This window comes from Pseudophryne corroboree, chromosome 4 (assembly GCF_028390025.1).
Source record: "Pseudophryne corroboree isolate aPseCor3 chromosome 4, aPseCor3.hap2, whole genome shotgun sequence".
NCBI classification, from domain to species: domain Eukaryota; kingdom Metazoa; phylum Chordata; class Amphibia; order Anura; family Myobatrachidae; genus Pseudophryne; species Pseudophryne corroboree.
The window spans coordinates 327,407,263-327,429,375 of record NC_086447.1 but is presented as its reverse complement, the minus strand read 5'-3'; the positions used below and the strand labels follow the sequence as shown (position 1 = coordinate 327,429,375).

Sequence of the window (22,113 nt, the reverse complement as noted above, 5' to 3'; positions counted from 1 at the left end):
GGGGGGGGAGAGGAGAGGGGAACAAGGGGTGACAAGGCAAACAATATAAGCCTAGCGTGAACGCACCAGGCTAGGCATAACAGATGATAAACATTAAAGCTTGGTGAGCAACATCAGAGCCCACGATAAGCACATTTAAAGATGGAAGATAATAACAAGAGTCCCCTACTGTCAGGAGACGCATTCCTGAAGTATTGAGAACTGTTCAAGTGGATCCAGAAAAAGTTCATCAAAATCAAGGTGGGTCATTGGTGTCGTTGAGACGTCGAGTTACCCTTGTCCATTCAGGCGAAGGGGCTTGGGAGCGTCGGGGCCCAGAGGAAGAGGCAGTCCCACCATCGGATGACGGTACAGGGAGGAGGCCAAGTTTAGCCAACAGATCTTGACCTTGATTTAAGGTTTTGACGGAGTGGGTAGACTTGTTCGCTGTAACTTGTAGCATGAAGGGAAATCCCCATCTATATCGTATTTGTTGTTGGCGTAGTATACGAGTAACAGGCTGGAGATCCCGTCTCTTTTGAATAGTGGAGGGGGCCAAATCCTGAAAGACTTGCAGTTGCATATCTCGGAAGTCGATCACTGGAGAGTCTCATAGTGACATCAGAATACGTTCCTTTGAACGAAAATAATGCAGACGAACTATGACGTCCCTGGGCGGCTGTGTCGGGGCAGGCTTCGCTCGGAGCGCTCTATGGGCTCTATCACACAGACAACCAGCATCTGAAAGGTCAGGTAATACATGCTGTAAGAAGTCTTTCAGGAAGGACGGTAGTGCTGAGCTAAGGATTGATTCCGCCACATTGCGGATGCGCAAATTGTTGCGACAGGAGCTATTCTCTTGGTCTTCTTGACGTTCTTTGAGGTCCTCCAGCTCATCATTGAGTCTGGAGAGCTCAGAATCAAGACGTTGTTGAGAGCGGCAAAGGTCGTCTGTCTTTGATTCAAGAGCGTCTGTAACGATTACCAAGGGCCGTGAGATCAGATTTGAACTCGGCGATAGCTGTGGAAAGTTCTTGCTTAAAAGCGGACTGTACCCCTTCAAGTAGACAGGTCATAACTGCTTGGATCTGTGGGTCAATACCCGTCTCCGATGAACAGGGGGAGGGAGGAGAGTCCGTGAGCAATGCAGGAGTTGGGAGGCCCTTAGATTTTTGTCCAAAAAAATTTGTGGGGGCCTGCGTGTTTTTCTTGTTTCTTTGCGCCATTATGGGGAAGTGAAGAGGATAGGTGGGATATCACAAATGTAAAAAGAGACACAGACGTTATTTGTCGGCTGTACGTTATGTAGAGAAGGGAAAGATATAAAGAAAAACCATCACGGTCCAGGTAGGACAGATCGTGTTGCTAGGCCAGCATCTTAGACATTGCAGAGGGGGAGATGAGGGCCAGTGACCCTATCACTATCGTCCCAGGGCAGCTGACAAATATTGGGTGGCCTTCATAGCAATGGACAACAGCAGGACATCAAAGTCGGGGGGAGTAAGGACCAGGCCGTGTCGGAAGGAGGGACAAGGATAAGTGGTCCCACAGTCGTGTCTGGTCGTCCGTATGTGAGTGTCTCCAGATGCTGTCCACCACAGTGTGGCACCGAAACCTGTCCCCCGTCAGGTCCGGCGGCAGGCAGTGAGCGGCGCCGGGCACCGGTAGATATATTACGGCTCCAGAGGCTTATATTACTCTCAGGCAGGCTGGCAGACGTGTGGTATTCTATGCTGTGAGCTATACTGTGGCTCTGGGCAGCGCAGGGGCTGTATAGCACCTAAAAACGGTTGTTAAATAGTTGTATGGAGATGGATCCCGAGTGCCAAGATGGCTGCCGTCACTGAGCTTCAGCTGGTCCGTAACAGCAGGTAAGTCAGCCCAGGAGTCTTCTGGACTGAAGCACTCCGCCAGCCCCACCGAGGGACACGTTCAGCAGGAGAGTCCCAGTCAGTGCGAGCCGCTCGGGCGCTCACTGCGGCCACGCGGCTCTCCTTGCCTCCTCCAAGATGGCCGCCGGCACCGGACGTTCCCAGGCACCTCGCAGCTCCATTCAGCGCCCGGCTCCAGGGGCCCGTGTGCGCGGTCTACAGCCCTCGGTAAGAGTCCACGGGGGGGGGGGGGGGCAGCTAGGGCCGCTAAGATCCGTGCGGCTTCCGCAGGCCCGTATCGTCCGGCCGGAAGGGATATGAAATCGAGGTCCCGGCTTCTGTATGGGAGGAAGGCCGCAGGAAAAAACCTGTTCCCCGGCTCCGCAGCCCCTCCACTCTGATTGCCTTGCCTCAGGGACGAAATAACTGGGCTCTAGCAACCAAAGAAACTCTGATGGCTGTATTATGATATGGTAAATAAGAGGCTTTTAGTAGGAGCTCTCCAGAGACACCTCTGCTCAGTCAGGCTGCAAGCCACGCCCTACTAGCAAATATGTTAATTAAAACAGCTAAGAAGAGATAAGACAGAATATAAATTATGAGAAAATAGAAATATATGGTTGGTGCCAAAAAAGGTATCCTTACCGCTACAGCCTCAGGAGAGAGTGGGGTTTCCCAACAAATAGAACTCTTGGCGCTGAAGAAGGGTATAAATATGACTTTAATTGTAACAAAAGGTAAGATGGGTCTGTGACCCCAATGCTGGTACAACTGTCCCTTACTAAGGGCCCAATTCAGACCTGATCGCTGCTGTGCGTTTTCGCACAGCGCCCGATTATCGATAGACTGCGCATGCATATGTACCGCAATGCGCACACGCGTCGCCAAACAACAACAGACATCACCAAACAGTGACGGGATGGTGCGAAAATCTAAATTGTACCGGCGTTCGTAAGGTGACTGATAGGAAGAGGCCGTTTGTGGATGGTAAGTGACCGTTTACTGGGTGTGTCCAGAAAAACGCAGACGTGCCCAAGCGTTTTCAGGAAGGGTGTGTGACGTCAGCTCCGGGCCCGATCAGCCTGTTCTCATTGCACTGTAGGAGTAAGTCCTGAGCTGCGCACAGACTGCACACACTGGAAAAATTATTAGAAGGTGAGTGTGGTGCGATTTTACGTTATCTGCCGACTGAGGGACATTTGTAGCATGGCATACACATGCAATCGCACACTTGCACGGGCGAATTTACACTCCCCTTGGGCAGCTGAACGCAGGACAACACAATTAGCAGCCCAGCGATCTGGTCTGAATTACCCCCTAAGGGCAGCATGTATCAAGCATGGCATTTTGCATGTCATGCATCCAGCCACTCACCACATGCATAGCAGCATAAATAATGCCGGTATGCATGTGCAGGAACGATTTATTGATAAGAGCTATCCTTTGCGATATGAAGACTTCTGGGGCTATGATTCGGAAGTCCTTCTGCGCATGCACAGCCATTAACCAGTGAGTGCACAAGCCGCAGAGGAACACTGGGACAGATCCTGTTGGATCTCTCTAAGGGAACAATGTGGAAAGAAGCCTATAGGCTTCTATTAGGCAACACCATCTATAGAGTTCCGCTTTCTGGAGCTTTGTACATAATGGTGCATACGGTCAAACCTTCATTAGAGGGGCAGAGTCCTTAGAACCATGGATGGATTTCTGTTATGAAAAGTATTAGTTTTCTTTATAAGAAATTATCAATAAAACGATCACTGGTATTTTGGCCACTTTTATAATCTCGTGCTGTGTCCCAAACTCTGCAACCTCCACACACCCGGGCAACCACCGTCCAAAAATCATCCTTGATCCACATTAACAGGTGTTTTTCAATTAGCCAAAGGCTTTACCTTGAGGCTAATGCCGCACTGGACCAATTCAGTTAGCAGGGATTATAATACTGCATGCGTGAATCCCCAATGGGGGACTATAGGTTGCAGCTTCATGACCTCCAAGGTAAAGTCCGTGAGAAAATTTCAGCATCAGGGGCTCACGCATGGGGAAAACCCATTTATTACACAATTTCAGTGGAATCAGTGGATTTCCTCACTGTGATCCCTGATTTGGGTGAGAGGAAAAAGGCAAAATAATTGAATAGCCTTTCCCTGTGCCGCAGTATAATTAGCTGCCAATTAGCCCTGCAGCTAATTTGATATGCCTGTATGACCTTATATTTAGAATGTACACTTCCATTTAAACAAAAGCGGCTGGTCACATTAGGAACTAAAATAACAGAGTTTCAGGGGACCCCTGTCCTTTCTGAAGATCCAGTAATTGGATACAGGCAGCAGAATAGCCAAGATCATGTACTAAATAATATAGAATAACTGAGGTCACAAACTAACATCACATTTAAAAATTGTGGATCAGTCAAGTTACTAGAGTGGAGAAAAAGAGTGGTCATGTGAAATCAACACCAAACAACAAACAATAGCATTCTCAGCAATTTCTCAGAATGAATACCTTCCCCGGGCAAGGAAAACTGGAACCTTAAATAGGAATGCAGGTATAGCACTAAGGGTCATATGCCAGATACAAAATAGTTGTAGCAACAAATTCAGGAGTTTTATCATGTATGCACCTAGGGCCTTATACAGACTCTGCTGCATCAGTGTCCCACAGCGCAGTTGTAAATTATGCGGCCACAATGGGATTGACAGCGGTGGGCATTCGCAGGGCTGCGTTGGGAGGGGGAAGGCGGGCGTGGGCGTGGTAGGCAAAACGGGGGCACTCTGGGAACGCTTTTGGGGTGGCTGCATGACGTCACACGCAGCCGCTCTACTTAAAAAATGGCATTGGGTCACCTGACAGTGCATTGCCAGGGGTCCGCAGTTTAATTGCGGACGTGTCGTGAGGTGGCGCTTCCCATACTCGCGGCCTTGCACTGTGCTGAGCGACCTCCAGCATGTGAGGAGACGGACGCAGATTTGGATGCGTATGCAGAGATCATCTGCGTCCATCTCTGCATAATTTCTGAGCCATGTGCCTAGTGACAGTGTTCGCTGGTAGCCCAGTTCAGATAAGGAATGATTAGCAGTACTTAGACAATCCCTTCATTCATTTGATGGTAGAGTTTTAAGCTTTGGGTTCCTACTATCTGGAACTGTCTTCCTTGCACAGTTCGAGAAGCCTCCCCCTGTTTACTCAACTAGTTCAATAATGCCACTTTAATTCATAATAGAGAAATAAAAGAAAATACAACCAAAATGCTTAGCTGTCTTTTCTATATGCTATCAATACTTGTTTGTTTTGTATCTTGCATCTTTTTTTAAATGCCAATGTACAGCACCTTCAGTCCTAGTGGGAGAAAAGTGCTATATTAATAATAATAATTTCTCTAACGTCCTAGTGGATGCTGGGGACTCCGTAAGGACCATGGGGAATAGACGGGCTCCGCAGGAGACTGGGCACTCTAATAAAGATTTAGTACTACTGGTGTGCACTGGCTCCTCCCTCTATGCCCCTCCTCCAGACCTCAGTTAGAATCTGTGCCCGGACAGAGCTGGGTGCACTTTAGTGAGCTCTCCTGAGCTTGCTAATAAGAAAGTATTTTGTTAGGTTTTTTATTTTCAGAGAGCTTCTGCTGGCAACAGACTCTCTGCTACGTGGGACTGAGGGGAGAGAAGCAAACCTACTAACTGCGGCTAGGTTGCACTTCTTAGGCTACTGGACACCATTAGCTCCAGAGGGATCGAACACAGGAACTTAACCTTGGTCGTCCGTTCCCGGAGCCGCGCCGCCGTCCCCCTCGCAGAGCCAGAAGACAGAAGCCGGCGGGTTGAAGCAAGTAGACGTCAAAATCGGCGGCAGAAGATTCCTGTCTTCATATGAGGTAGCGCACAGCACTGCAGCTGTGCGCCATTGCTCCCACACTAACCCACACACTCCGGTCACTGTAGGGTGCAGGGCGCAGGGGGGGGCGCCCTGGGCAGCAATTAGGTACCTCTTGGCAAAAGCAGCATATATACAGTTGGGCACTGTATATATGCATGAGCCCCCGCCATTATTTTACACAAAATCACGGGACAGAAGCCCGCCGCTGAGGGGGCGGGGCTTCTTCCTCAGCACTCACTAGAGCCATTTTCTCTCCACAGCTCCGCTGAGAGGAAGCTCCCCAGGCTCTCCCCTGCAGACTCACGGTAGAAAGAGGGTGAAAATAGAGGGGGGGGGGGGGCACATAAATTTGGCGTAAAAACAATATATACAGCAGCTACTGGGTTAACACTAAGTTACTGTGTGATTCCTGGGTCATATAGCGCTGGGGTGTGTGCTGGCATACTCTCTCTCTGTCTCTCCAAAGGGCCTTGTGGGGGAACTGTCTTCAAATAGAGCATCCCCTGTGTGTGTGGTGTGTCGGTACGTGTGTGTTGACATGTCTGAGGTAAAAGGCTCCCCCCTAAGGAGGAGATAGAGCAAATATGTGTGTGTGAGGGTGTCTCCGTCGACAACGCCGACACCTTTTTGAATATGTGTAAGTGCTAAGGTGAATTTATTGCACAAAAGATTAGAGAACAGATAGGAAATCTACCCATGTCTGTCCCTATGGCGCAGAGACCTTCAGAGTCTCACAATGCTCACTATCCAAAATAATAAACACTGATATCGACACGGAGTTTGACTCCAGTGTCGACTACGATAATGCAAAGTGACAGCCAAAATGGCAGAGAAGTATTCAATATATGATTATTGTGATAAAAGATGATTTGCATATCACTGATGACTCATTGTCCCTGACACAAGGGTACACATGTTTAGGGGGAAGAAAGCTGAGGTAAATTTCCCTCCTCTCATGAGGAAAAAGAGCGGGAATCTCCAGACAAGAGACTGCAGCTTCCCACAAAGAATTCTCAGGCAATATCCTTTCCCCACTAGGGCCAGGATGTGATGGGAATCTTCCCCTAGGGTGTCACGTTTGCACAGAAGGTAGCCCTAGCTATTCTCAGGGATCCTGCAGATAGTGTGCACATTCTGGTACACTACTCAGACCGGCGATTGTGTCGGCATGGGTTTATAGCGCTGGGGCGGCGTGGAGGTACCTTATCAGCAGAAATTGAGACCCTAGTATATATATATATATATATATATATATATATGTATATAGAGAGATATGTATATATATTAAAGATGCTTTCTTAAGAGATATATATAATCAAACATGCCCAAAGAGACATGAGTATACTGGGTCCTAGAGTCAAAGCTATGTCGATTTCTGCTTGACGTGTCCTGTAGAATATGCAATGGACAGATAATGCCAACTTAAGTGGCATATGGAAGGCTGAGGATTGTGTGGAGAAGGGTTCTCTGACCTGGTCTCCACGGCTATAGCTGGTAATTCGGATATTTTGCCTTATATTCCGGCACAGCCTAGGAAAGCACGTCATTATCAAATGCAGCTTTTCGAACAAAGAAACAAGAAAGTCCGAGGTGCGTCCTTTCTTGCCAGAGGCGGGGCCAGAGGAAAGAAGCTGCACAGCACAGCTAGTTCCCAGGAACAGAAGTCCTCCCCGGCCTCTATGAAAATCCACCGCTAGGCCCGGTGGGGGCACGCTTTCGTAAGTTCTGCAACAAATGGGTTCACTCCCTGTTAGATCCCTGGGCAATAGATATTGTGTCTCAGGGATACAAGCTGGACTTTGAGAAGATGCCTCCTCACTGACGTCCCTGCCGGCTTCCCCCCACGAGAGGGAAACAGGGTTAACTGCAATTCACAAATTGTATCTTCAACAGGTGGTGGTCAAGGTTCCCCTCCTTCGACAAGGAGGGGGTTATTATTCGACCATGTGGTAGTCCCGAAACCAGACGGTTCGGTCAGACCCATATTGAATTTAAAATCCCTGAACATATACCTGAAAAGGTTCAAGTTCAAGATGGAACCGCTAAGAGCGGTCGTTGCAAGCCTGAAAGGGGGAGATTTTATCGTGACTCGGGACATAAAGGAGGCATACCTTCATGTCCCCATTTATCCACCTCTTCAGGCGTACCTCAGAATTGCGGTACGGGATTGTCATTACCAATTTCAGACGTTGCCGTTTGGTCTCTCCACGGCCCCGAGAATATTCACCAAGGTAATGGCGGAAATGATGGTGCTCTTGCGGAAGCAAGGTGTCACTATTATCACGTACTTGGACGATCTCCTCATAAAAGCGAGATCAAGAGAGCAGTGGCTGAACAGCGTATCACTTTCTCTGGAAGTGTAACGGCAACACGGCTGGATTCTATATATTCCAAAGTCGCAGTTGGTTCCTACAGCTCATCTGCCTCTCCTAGGCATGATCCTGGATACAGACCAGAAAAGGGGTTTATCTCCCGATAGAGAGAGCTCAGGAGCTCGTGACACTGGTCAGGAATCTATTAAAACCAAAACAGGTGTCAGTGCATCACTGCACTCGAGTCCTGGGAAGGATGGTGGCATCATACGAGGCCATTCCTTTCGGCAGGTTCCATGAGAGGACCTTCTAATGGGACTTACTGGACAAAGTGGTCCGGATCACATCTTTAGATGCATCGGTTAATCACCCTATCCCCCGGGGCCAGGGTGTCTCTCCTGTGGTGGCTGCAGAGTACTCACCTTCTCGAGGGCCGCAGGTTCGGCATTCAGGACTGGGTCCTGGTGACCACGGATGCAAGCCTCCGAGGGTGGGGAGCAGTCACTCAGGGAAGAAGTTTCCAAGGGCTGTGGTCAAGTCAGGAGACTTGCCTTCACATCAATATCCTGGAACTAAGGGCCATATACAACGCCCTAAGTCAAGCGGAGACCCTGCTTCGCAACCAATCGGTGCTGATCCAATCAGACAACATCACCGCAGTGGCTCATGTAAACCGCCAAGGCGGCACAAGGAGCAGGGTGGCGAGAAGCCACCAGAATTCTTCGATGGGCGGAGAATCACGTACGAGCACTGTCAGCAGTGTTCATTCCGGGAGTGGACAACTGGGAAGCAGACTTCCTCAGCAGGCACGACCTACACCCGGGAGAGGGGGGACTTCATCAAGAAATCTTTGCGCAGATTGTAGGTCGGTGGGAACTGCCACAGGTGGACATGATGGCATCCCGCCTCAACAAAAAGCTACAGAGGTATTGCGCCAGGTCAAGAGACTCTCAGGCGATAGCTGTAGACGCACTGGTGACACCGTGGATGTTCCAGTCGGTTTATGTGTTTCCTCCTCTTCCTCTCTTACCCAAGGTGCTGAGAATCATAAGGAAAAGAGGAGTGAGAACAATACTCATTGTTCCGGATTGGTCAAGAAGGACCTGGTATCCAGAGCTGCAAGAAATGCTCACAGAGGACCCATGGCCTCTGCCTCTAGGGCAGGATCTGTTGCAGCAGGGACCTTGTCTGTTCCAAGACTTACCGCAGCTGCGTTTGACAGCATGGCGGTTGAACGCCGGATCCTGGTAGAAAAAAGGGATTCCGGATGAGGTTATTCCTACGCGGATAAAGGCTAGGAAGGACGTGACTGCTAAATATTATCACCGTATACGGCGAAAATATGTTGCTGGGTGTGAGGCCAGGAATGCCTCTACAGAGGAATTCCAGCTGGGCCGTTTCCTTCACTTCCTGCAGTCGGGAGTGACTTTGGGCCTAAACTTGGGGTCCATTAAGGTCCAGATTTCGTCCCTATCCATTTTCTTTCATAAAAAACTAGCTTCTCTACCTGAAGTTCAGACGTTTGTAAAGGGAGTGCTGCATATTCAGCCCCCTTTTGTGCCACCAGTGGCACCTTGGGATCTTAACGTGGTGTTGAGTTTCCTGAAATCTCACTGGTTTGAGCCACTTAAGACCGTGAAGTTAAAATATCTCACGTGGAAAGTGGTCATGCTATTGGCCTTAGCTTCGGCTAGGATGTGTGTCAGAAGTGGCGGCTTTGTCATGTAAAAGCCCCTATCTGGTTTTCCATATGGACAGGGCAGAATTACGGACTCGTCCGCAATTCCTGCCAAAGGTGGTGTCATCTTTTCATTTGAACCAACCTATTGTGGTGCCTGCGGCTACTCTTGACTTGGAGGATTCCAAGTTACTAGATGTAGTCAGGGCTTTGAAGATTTATGTAGCCAGAACGGCTGGAGTCAGGAAAACTGACTCGCTGTTTATCCTGTATGCATCCAACAAGCTGGGTGCTCCTGCTTCAAAGCAAACTATTGCTCGCTGGATCTGTAACACGATTCAGCAGGCTCATTCTGCGGCTGGCTTGCCGCCTCCAAAATCAGTAAAAGCCCATTCCACAAGGAAGGTGGGCTCTTCTTGGGCGGCTGCCCGAGGGGTCTCGGCATTACAGCTTTGCCGAGCAGCTACTTGGTAGGGTTCAAACACCTTTGCAAAGTTCTACAAGTTTGATACCCTGGCTGAGGAGGACCTTGTGTTTGCTCATTCGGTGCTGCAGAGTCATCCGCACTCTCCCGCCCGTTTGGGAGCTTTGGTATAATCCCCATGGTCCTTACGGAGTCCCCACTAGGACGTTAGAGAAAATAAGATTTTATTCACCGGTAAATCTATTTCTCGTAGTCCGTAGTGGATGCTGGGCGCCCGTCCCAAGTGCGGACTTTCTGCAATACGTGTATATAGTTATTGCTTAATAAAGGGTTATGTTATGTTGGCATCCGTGGTTGATGATTTGTTGTTGTTCATACTGTTAACTGGGTATGTTATCACAAGTTATACGGTGTGATTGGTGTGGCTGGTATGAGTCTTACCCTGGATTCCAAAATCCTTTCCTTGTAATGTCAGCTCTTCCGGGCACAGTTTCCTTAACTGAGGTCTGGAGGAGGGGCATAGAGGGAGGAGCCAGTGCACACCAGTAGTACTAAATCTTTCTTAGAGTGCCCAGTCTCCTGCGGAGCCCGTCTATTCCCCATGGTCCTTACAGAGTCCCAAGCATCCACTACGGACTACGAGAAATAGATTTACCGGTGAGTAAAATCTTATTATTAGCTATATATTAATAGCAGGTGGACGACTTTTATGAGTGACATATTTGCATTATGTTGGATTAAGTTACAACACCCTTTCACCAACTCTATTAGAAATCTCTAGATGGTTTGCTAGGTGATGAAGCGCACTTGTCAACCTAGGAGATGGTCTATGCATCAATTCAGGACCTGAGTCCTGGGCTTTAACCTTGCCAGTGTACCAAATATTGAAGTTTTCTCCTAGAGGTTCTAGAGTCCAAGATCTGCTGTTCTTCATATACTAGATGATCTTTCATTAAAGTAAGAGAGTGAGTGATAGAAGTAGAGCAGGAAAAACAATTTTGTAATGTACAACATGAGGAAGTACAAGTGGAATACTGGTTAGAGGGAGTTCCAAGATTACATCCAATAAGTGACAGCCTCTCTGGAACATGGTAGGGAGTAACATTTTTCAAGTGCTAATGAAACTATTAGTTTAAAGTTCGTAGTTGTGAGCCAAACCTGGTGGGGTCTACATGTGTCTCATTAGCATACATTTGTAGGAGCCTTTTAGAAATGTTGCTCCTAGTCATGTATTTACTGGTTTATTAGGTCAGCGCTATAGTAATACTAAATTGTGATAATGCTTAAAAGTGTACATAGCATATCATATTCTTTAGTTATTATATTATGTTATTCCCTCTAGACTGCTGCAGAGGTTGTCTTCTGTTGTGACCTCAACTGCGAGCCGCTCCTATGCAAGTCACACAGATGTGGTATGTAATGTAATGTTACCTGTGATCAGATATACCATCAAATCCCCATTTTACATCCTTTGATGTTACACTTTCCAGAATGCCATATATATTCATGACCCTTCATTTCCCAATCCATTTAAATGCACCCACATTTTACATCAGGATATTATTACAGAGACAGTGCTCTGCTGTACTTTAGAGTTGTATAGTAGCTATTTTCTCCAATACTGCAAATGTTTCCACACTAATTCATATTTTTCCATTGCAAACATTCCAAAGTAACTGACATTGACAGAGTAAGATAAATTGCAATTCATTTTTTTCACAGTTTACATCTTCCCATAATACCAAATGTTTCATAGTATCTTTCAAAATGTGAAGAGGGGATTTGACTGTATACAGATTTACTTTTGTGTGTGTGTGTATATATATATATATATATATATATATATATGCATTATACATGTCTGAGTGTATACAAGAGTGGTTCTATAAGTAGGGTAACAAGACCTCTCACGAGTGTAATGTTCTCTATTTCATTCTAATTTCCCGGGGGGCCAGCAAAGGTAGACCACTGCTTTCCCTTGGCCATTAGACTGCCCCTCATGTCAGTCATATTGTCCCAAAATCAGGTGTAAGATGGCAGGGCTGACGGAAACATGGTCACACATTGGTGCTTCGTGTGATCAGATTTCTGCATCTAAAGGTCACATCAGCAGCTGAAATTCATTGCCAACTTGTCGAAGTGTATTGCGTCATGTCACGAAAACAATTTGGGGTTTGGTGCACTTGGAATCATCTACAGACCTTTTGCCTGCTTAATTGATGCAGAATAACAAATGAATAGCCCAAACCTGTCCGTGAAATAGCTTTTGAGTCATTTGTCCACTCACTTTTAGACCCTCGATAAAGAAGAGCCTACATATTAAACAGCTGTAATCCCTAAACACTTCCTCCAGTTTGGATGTGAACTCCTTCAAATTAAACCTAAAGTCTGCACTTTAAAACAATGGTCAACATATAACTGTAACTTAAATGTGTTTTGGTAAACAGTTAAAATAACAAACGTGTCAGTGTCCATATATATATATATATATATATATATATATATTGACCTAACTGTATATATACATGTAGAGATAAATTAATATATTAATAACTCTTTCAATATTGCAGGGTAATAAAGCTGTGCTAGTCACAGGATGTGATTCAGGATTTGGATTTTCATTCGCTAAGCACCTACACAGCAAAGGTTTAACTGTGTTTGCTGGATGTCTGTTCAAGGTATAGTATGAGGATATAATTTTAAGGTCTGTCTGGTGATCTACATATGTACCAGCCAAGTACTGAGCTATAGTTGTCCTGGTCTAGTACCAAGCTACAGTTGTCCTGGTCTAGTACCAAGCTACAGTTGTTCTGTCCTAGTACCGAGCTACAGTTGTTCTGGCCTAATTCCAAGCTACAGTTGTCATAGCCAAGTACAGAGCTATAGTTGTTCTGCCCTAGTTCCAGGCTACAGTTGTTCTGGCCTAGTACCGAGCTACAGTTGTTCTAGCCAAGTACCGAGGTACAGTTGTCCTAAGCTAGTCAGATATATACCAAGTTTTATTAATAGTATTACAGAACTCCAACCAAAACAAAAACTAATCTTAAAAAATAGTATCTGGTGGAGTTCAACATGTAAAGAATGAACCCAGAGTACCAGTGGTGCCTCAGTTTATTGATCTGTAACAGTTCTCCAACTCTTGTATGTTTCAGTTAAACTCTTCTGTACGTTAATACCAATTGCAGGTTTCAGACTGGCAGCAGTGTTTCAAACCTCTCCCTTGTCAACTTCCCATGAATAAAATGAGTGGGAAGATTGTTTTTGTTTTCATTTGGAGATGTAGTTATCTGTGCTCAATAGTTTGTGAAATAGTTGTCCACTTGGTGACTATTCTGATTTGTATGGAAACAATGTATGTAGTACTCATTGCTGGTCGTGACCCACCCCTTCAGCTGGTCTGACAACTTTATGTTTCATGTCCTATGCACCTCCCTCCACCTGCCCTCTCAACCACATACCCTCTCACCTTCTCCAGTCCCTAGGTTACAAGTATACTTGTTATAGGTTAACAAGTATACTTGTTAACCTATAATACTTCACTGGTTCCTTCACCTCGTCCTTCAAACATGCCGTGGTCTTCCCCATTCTGAAGACTCTCTCTTAATCCCGCCACTCCCACTAATCGCCCCATTTCTCACTCCCTTACACTTTCAAACTCATTCAATGGGTTGTCTATAACCATCTCACAACATCCATTCTTTTCTTCCATTCCCTTCTAGGGGTATTTTTACTGGGTGTGGATCATAGGGTTGACAGTAACTAGGTTGACAGTCATTAGGTCGACACGGTCATTAGGTCGACATGAACAAGGTCGGCATGGAATATGGCCGACATGAGGTGTTTGTTTTTTCAGTTTTTTGGTATCGTTTTCTTTGTAAAGTGACTGGGAAGCCCAAATAGTGCACCGTTTTCGCTCGCCATGCTTCGAGCAGGTTACTATTCCCAATCGTAGTCCATGTGGATCGTAAAGTATGAAAAAGTTTAAAAAAGTCCATGTCGACCTTGTACATGTCGACCTAGTGACCATGTTGACCTAATGCATGTCGACCTAATGAGTGTCTACCTAAGTGCAGTCAACCGAAATCCCATGTTTACTCTAGTGCGGGTTTAAAAATGTGGAGATGTTGCTCACAGCAATCAATATGCCATGGGCAACTTCTCCACTGACTCACTTCTCCACTTTTATCACTACTTAGTACATCTCCCCCATATCTGTCTAATGTGATCACCTTATACCTATGTAATCTTGTTGTATGGTCTGTCCCCTATGTACGCAATCCTTGTGGCACCATATAAATAATACAGGACAAGGGAGATGCCGGTGTACAGCAGCTGGACAGTATGAAGAGTGATAGGATGAAAACCATACAGTTGAATGTTGTGAAGCAGGAAGAGGTGGACAAGGCTGTGGAAACTATAAGAGAAAATTTGAAAGATCCTGAAAAGGGTGAGTCTGTATTTACATACAGTATGCTGCATTTTCCTAACGCTGCAAAACAAAAGATGCACACAACTGCATTATTTGAAGTGGGCATGTATCCAATATGTTTTGGTTTTAACCATTAGGCTGGGCCTTGTCCTCCAAGGCCTTGTTTAGGTTCCCAATGCCCCAGAGATCCTCTGTAGATGAATTACATTTCTTTCATTAAGTCTTGCTAAAGACAAGAAACACTTTTCTCTAACGTCCTAAGTGGATGCTGGGGACTCCGTAAGGACCATGGGGGATTAGCGGCTCCGCAGAAGACTGGGCACAACTATAAAGAAAGCTTTTAGACTACTGGTGTGCTCTGGCTCCTCCCACTAAGACCCTCCTCCAGACTTCAGTTAGATTCTTGTGCCCGGCTGAGCTGGATGCACACTAGGGGCTCTCCTGAGCACCTAGAAAGAAAGCATATTTAGGTTTTTTATTTTACAGTGAGATCTGCTGGCAACAGACTCACTGCAGCGAGGGACTAAGGGGAGAAGAAGCGAACCTACCTAACAGGTGGTAGTTTGGGCTTCTTAGGCTACTGGACACCATTAGCTCCAGAGGGATCGACCGCAGGACCCGACCTTGGTGTTCGTTCCCGGAGCCGCGCCGCCGTCCCCCTTACAGAGCCAGAAGCAACGAAGAGGTCCGGAAAATCGGCGGCAGAAGACTTCAGTCTTCACCAAGGTAGCGCACAGCACTGCAGCTGTGCGCCATTGCTCCTCATGTACACCTCACACTTTGGTCACTGATGGGTGCAGGGCGCTGGGGGGGGGGCGCCCTGAGGGCAATATATGACACCTTGGCTGGCAAATATACATCATATATAGTCCTAGAGGCTATATAGATGTAAAATTACCCCTGCCAGTATTCCAGAAAAAGCGGGAGAAAGTCCGCCGAAAAGGGGGCGGGGCTTCTCCCTCAGCACACTGGCGCCATTTTTCCCTCACAGCTCCGCTGGAAGGAAGCTCCCTGGCTCTCCCCTGCAGTCTGAACGCTACAGAAGGGTAAAAAAGAGAGGGGGGGCACTAAATTTAGGCGCAGTATAGATAATATATATATATCAGATATATATAAAAAAGCAGCTATAAGGGAAAACACTCATTGATAGTGGGATCCCAGTGTTATATAGCGCTCTGGTGTGTGCTGGCATACTCTCTCTGTCTCCCCAAAGGGCTTTGTGGAGTCCTGTCCTCTGTCAGAGCATTCCCTGTGTGTTTGCGGTGGGTCGGTACGGCTGTGTCGACATGTTTGATGAGGAGGCTTATGTGGAGGCGGAGCAGATGCCTGTAAATGTGATGTCACCCCCTGCGGGGTCGACACCTGAGTGGATGGTGCTGTGGAAGGAATTGCGTGATAGTGTCGACTCCTTACATAAAAGGTTTGACGACATACCAAATGTGGGACAGCCGGCTTCTCAGCCTGTGTCTGCCCAGGCGTCTCAAAAGCCATCAGGGGCTCTAAAACGCCCGCTACCTCAGATGGTTGACACAGATATCGACACGGATACTGACTCCAGTGTCGACGACGAGGAGACTAATGTAACTTCCAGTAGGGCCACACGTTACATGATTGAGGCAATGAAAAATGTGTTGCACATTTCTGATGTTACCCCCGGTACCACAAAAAAGGGTATAATGTTTGGAGAAAAAAAAAACTACCAGTAGCTTTTCCTCCATCTGAAGAGTTAAATGAAGTGTGTGAAGAAGCGTGGGCTTCCCCTGATAAAAAGCTGGTAATTTCTAAGAGGTTACTAATGGCGTACCCTTTCCCGCCAGAGGATAGGTCACGCTGGGAAACATCCCCTAGGGTGGATAAAGCGCTCACACGCTTGTCAAAGAAGGTGGCACTACCGTCTCCGGATACTGCCGCCCTGAAGGAATCTGCTGATAGAAAGCAGGAGGCTATCCTGAAATCTATATATACACACACAGGTGTTATATTGAGACCGGCTATAGCTTCAGCCTGGATGTGCAGTGCTGCTGCTGCGTGGTAAGATTCCCTGTCAGAAAATATAGATACCCTAGACAGGGACACTATTTTGCTAAACGTAGAGCATATAAAAGACGCACTTTTATACATGAGGGATGCACAGAGGGATATTTGCCGGCTGGCATCCAAAATTAGTGCAATGTCCATTTCTGCCAGGAGAGGGTTATGGACTCGGCAGTGGACAGGTGATGCAGATTCCAAACGACACATGGAAGTTCTGCCTTATAAGGGTGAGGAATTGTTCGGGGATGGTCTCTCGGACCTCGTTTCCACAGCAACAGCTGGGAAGTCTACATTTTTACCCCATGTTCCCTCACAACCAAAGAAAGCACCGTATTATCAGGTACAGTCCTTTCGGCCCAATAGGGGCAAGCGGGTTAAAGGCGCGTCCTTTCTGCCCAGAGGCAGAGGTAGGGGAAAGAAGCTGCAGCATACAGCCAGTTCCCAGGAGCAAAAGTCCTCCCCCGCTTCCTCTAAGTCCACAGCATGACGCTGGGGCTTCACAGGCGGAGCCAGGTACGGTGGGGGCCCGTCTCAAAAATTTCAGCAATCAGTGGGCTCGCTCACGGGTGGATCCCTGGATCCTTCAAGTAGTATCTCAGGGGTACAAGCTGGAATTCGAGACGTCTCCCCCCCGCCGTTTCCTCAAATCTGCCTTGCCAACCACTCCCTCAGGCAGGGAGGCAGTGTTACAGGCAATTCAAAAGCTGTATTCACAACAAGTGATTGTAAAGGTGCCCCTACTTCAACAAGGAAGGGGTTACTATTCCACAATGTTTGTGGTACCGAAACCGGACGGTTCGGTGAGACCCAGTTTAAATTTGAAATCCTTGAACACATATATAAAAAAATTCAAGTTCAAGATGGAATTGCTCAGGGCGGTTATTGCAAGCCTGGACGAGGGGGATTACATGGTATCGCTGGACATCAAGGATGCCTACCTACATGTCCCCATTTACCATCCTCACCAGGAGTACCTCAGGTTTGTGGTACAAGATTGTCATTACCAATTCCAGACGTTGCCGTTCGGTCTCTCCACGGCTCCGAGGGTCTTTACCAAGGTAATGGCGGAAATGATGATACTCCTTCGAAAGAAGGGAGTTTTAATTATCCCGTACTTGGACGATCTCCTGATAAAGGCGAGGTCCAGAGAGCAGTTGTTGGTAGGGGTAGCACTATCTCGGGAAGTGCTACAACAGCACGGCTGGGTTCTAAACATTCCAAAGTCACAGCTGGTCCCTACGACACGCCTGCTGTTCCTAGGGATGGTTCTGGACACAGAACAGAGAAAAGTGTATCTCCCGGAGGAAAAGGCCAAGGAGCTGTCATCTCTAGTCAGAGGCCTCCTAAAACCAAAACAGGTGTCGGTGCATCACTGCACGCGGATCCTTGGAAAAATGGTAGCTTCCTACGAAGCGATTCCATTCGGCAGGTTTCATGCAAGAACCTTTCAGTGGGACCTGTTGGACAAGTGGTCCGGATCGCATCTTCAGATGCATCGTCTGATAACCCTGTCTCCGAGGACAAGGGTGTCTCTGCTGTGGTGGCTGCAGAGTGCTCATCTTCTAGAGGGCCGCAGATTCGGCATACAGGACTGGGTCCTGGTGACCACGGATGCCAGCCTTCGAGGCTGGGGAGCAGTCACACAGGGAAGAAACTTCCAAGGACTGTGGTCAAGTCAGGAGACTTCACTGCACATAAATATTCTGGAACTAAGGGCCATTTACAATGCCCTAAGTCAGGCAAAACCCCTGCTTCAAAACCAGCCGGTACTGATCCAGTCAGACAACATCACGGCGGTCGCCCATGTAAATCGACAGGGCGGCACGAGAAGCAGGACGGCGATGGCAGAAGCCACAAGGATTCTCCGATGGGCGGAAAATCACGTGTTAGCACTGTCAGCAGTGTTCATTCCGGGAGTGGACAACTGGGAAGCAGACTTCCTCAGCAGGCACGACCTCCACCCGGGAGAGTGGGGACTTCATCCAGAAGTCTTTCAAATGATTGTAAACCAGTGGGAAAAGCCACAGGTGGACATGATGGCGTCCCGCCTAAACAAAAAGCTAGAAAAATATTGCGCCAGGTCGAGAGACCCGCAGGCGATAGCTGTGAACGCTCTGGTAACACCGTGGGTGTACCGGTCGGTTTATGTGTTCCCTCCTCTTCCTCTCATACCAAAGGTACTGAGGATAATAAGGAGAAGAGGAGTAAGAACCATACTCATTGTTCCGGATTGGCCAAGAAGAGCGTGGTATCCGGAACTTCAAGAAATGATGTCAGAGGACCCATGGCCTCTACCGCTCAGACAGGACCTGCTGCAGCAGGGGCCCTGTCTGTTCCAAGACTTACCGCGGCTGCGTTTGACGGCATGGCGGTTGAACACCGGATCCTGAAGGAAAAGGGCATTCCAGAGGAAGTCATTCCTACGCTGATTAAAGCTAGGAAAGAAGTAACCGCAAACCATTATCACCGCATATGGCGAAAATATGTTGCGTGGTGTGAGGCCAGGAAGGCCCCAACGGAAGAATTTCAGCTGGGCCGGTTCCTGCACTTCCTACAGTCAGGGGTGACTATGGGCCTTAAATTGGGTTCCATTAAGGTCCAGATTTCGGCTCTATCGATTTTCTTCCAGAGAGAATTGGCTTCACTACCTGAAGTTCAGACTTTTGTTAAGGGAGTGCTGCATATTCAGCCCCCTTTTGTGCCTCCAGTGGCACCTTGGGATCTCAACGTGGTGTTGGATTTCCTAAAGTCACATTGGTTTGAGCCACTGAAAACCGTGGATTTGAAATATCTCACGTGGAAAGTGGTCATGTTCTTGGCTTTGGCTTCGGCCAGGCGTGTTTCAGAATTGGCGGCTTTGTCATGTAAAAGCCCTTATCTGATTTTCCATATGGATAGGGCAGAATTGAGGACTCGTCCCCAGTTTCTCCCCAAAGTGGTATCAGCTTTTCATCTGAACCAACCTATCGTGGTGCCTGCGGCTACAAATGACTTGGAGGCTTCCAAGTTGTTGGATGTAGTCAGGGCCCTAAAAATTTATGTTTCCAGTACAGCTGGAGTCAGAAAGACTGACTCGCTCTTTATCCTGTATGTGCCCAACAAGTTGGGTGCACCTGCTTCAAAGCAGACTATTGCTCGCTGGATATGTAGTACGATTCAGCTTGCACATTCTGCGGCTGGACTGCCGCATCCTAAATCCGTAAAAGCCCATTCCACGAGGAAGGTGGGCTCTTCTTGGGCGGTTGCCCGAGGGGTCTCGGCTCTTCAACTTTGCCGAGCAGCTACTTGGTCGGGGTCAAACACGTTTGCTAAATTCTACAAATTTGACACCCTGGCTGAGGAGGACCTTGAGTTCTCTCATTCGGTGCTGCAGAGTCATCCGCACTCTCCCGCCCGTTTGGGAGCTTTGGTATAATCCCCATGGTCCTTACGGAGTCCCCAGCATCCACTTAGGACGTTAGAGAAAATAAGAATTTACTGACCGGTAATTCTATTTCTCATAGTCCGTAGTGGATGCTGGGCGCCCATCCCAAGTGCGGATTGTCTGCAATACTTGTATATAGTTATTACTTAACTTAAGGGTTATTGTTGAGCCATCTGTTGAGAGGCTCAGTTGTTATCATACTGTTAACTGGGTATTGTATCACGAGTTATATGGTGTGATTGGTGTGGCTGGTATGAGTCTTACCCGGGATTCAAAATCCTTCCTATTTGTGTCAGCTCTTCCGGGCACAGTATCCTAACTGAAGTCTGGAGGAGGGTCTTAGTGGGAGGAGCCAGTGCACACCAGTAGTCTAAAAGCTTTCTTTATAGTTGTGCCCAGTCTCCTGCGGAGCCGCTAATCCCCCATGGTCCTTACGGAGTCCCCAGCATCCACTGCGGACTATGAGAAATAGAATTACCGGTGAGTAAATTCTTATTTTTGCAATTGACTGATGTTCTCTTGATACTACTCATGAATTTGTTCCAACTACTTGTACTGAATGATGGTGTGAATATTTGTCATGATAGAATGCTTAACGTAGAGTGCAGGGAAAACACAAACACGGAATTCCCTATATCATCATTTTTACTTTTTGTCAGGATTATGGGGTGTTGTTAACAATGCTGGAATATCTACGTTTGGAGAAGTGGAGTTCACCAGTATGGAGACGTACAAGGAAGTTGCCGAAGTGAATCTGTGGGGTACTGTTCGGGTTACTAAGGCCTGTCTTCCCCTCATACGCAGGGCTAAAGGTAAGATTAATGTTATCTGCAATGACAATGACAGTCCGCAAATAATTACCTATGAAAGCTTTGTAATTAATTAGGTGAACCTATGGCAAACTTGCAAAACATGATTATACAAGGACTAATTTCTTCAATTCTTCTGCCTTTGGAATATTAAGAAAAAATAAATAGAGTAGCCCAAAGGTTCTCAAATGCAAGGCACCATAACTGTCCAGGTTTTAAGGTTAGCCATGCTTGGCCACAGGTGACTTAATTAGCACCTCAGCCAATATGATTTTGCCATCTGTGCTGAGCCATGGATATACCTAAAACCTGGACCGTTGTGGTGTCTTAAGGACTGTGGGGCAGATTTATTAAGCTCGGTGAAGTGATAAAGTGTAAGGTGATAAAGTACCAGCCAATCAGATCCTAATTGCCATGTCACAGGCTGGGTTTGAAAAATGACAGTTAGGATCTGATTGGCTGGTCCTTTATCACCTTCCGCTTTATCACTTCACCGAGCTTAATAAATCTGCCCCACTGTTTGAGAACCTCTGGAATAGCCTATTTTCAGCACCTCTGTACTAGATTACCAATTTCTCTGCACAGCAGAAACATTTTTTAAATTGATTACAATGCAGAAGTAAAATTAAGGACACCCACCGTGACTCTTTAACCTCTGTAATCTCTCTGCCTCTATGTATACAGTATGCCATGTGACACAATGGGGGAGATTCAAATGTTTGAAAAGTCAGTTGGGAGTCTGTTTTTTCCTATCTAATAGACAGGAAAAAAACAGACACCCAACCGACTTTTCAAACATTTGAATCTCTCCCAATGTGTCTGCAGTGCACATACATCAGGAAACACAGGCTTAGTAAAAGTTCCCTTGTGGGACTGCTCATCTCCCTCACCTTCTTCTATGGGGCATATTCAATTAGCATTGGGTCTTACCACAGGCTTGTTGCAGTGCCCAGAGCTATTCAATTGCATTCTGCGGGCTTACAATGGTGGAAATTTATTAACTCTGGGCACTGCAACAAGCCCTCCTGAGGTGCAAACGCAAATCTGCAGTAAGTATGGCTTTTTGCCCTTTCTGCAGCTGCTAAGAGTACATTAACACATAGCTCCAGGCAATTAACCCTGAACCTTTGGGTTAACACATGTTAGCCGTGGGTTTGCCGCAGGAGGAAATGGATTTAAATTTTAATACTCTGGGTGTTAAAATTCAAGGCTATCCTCCCCCTATACACTGTTATTTAAGGTGTTGTATAACTATAATATATATGTGATGTGAG

At 47.0% G+C, this 22,113-nt stretch overlaps 1 protein-coding gene across 4 annotated transcripts in view; it reads left to right on the top strand.

Moving 5' to 3' along the window:
* BDH1 (3-hydroxybutyrate dehydrogenase 1) overlaps positions 1 to 22,113 on the top strand; it is a 64,043-nt gene that overhangs the window by 41,273 nt on the left and 657 nt on the right. For all 4 annotated transcript variants that reach the window (XM_063916400.1, XM_063916403.1, XM_063916402.1 and 1 more), the window contains exons 3-6: positions 11,486 to 11,555; positions 12,714 to 12,821; positions 14,449 to 14,590; positions 20,690 to 20,842. In XM_063916400.1, the coding sequence (XP_063772470.1) occupies positions 11,486 to 11,555; positions 12,714 to 12,821; positions 14,449 to 14,590; positions 20,690 to 20,842 (473 nt within the window). The remainder of the gene's footprint in view (positions 1 to 11,485; positions 11,556 to 12,713; positions 12,822 to 14,448; positions 14,591 to 20,689; positions 20,843 to 22,113) is intronic.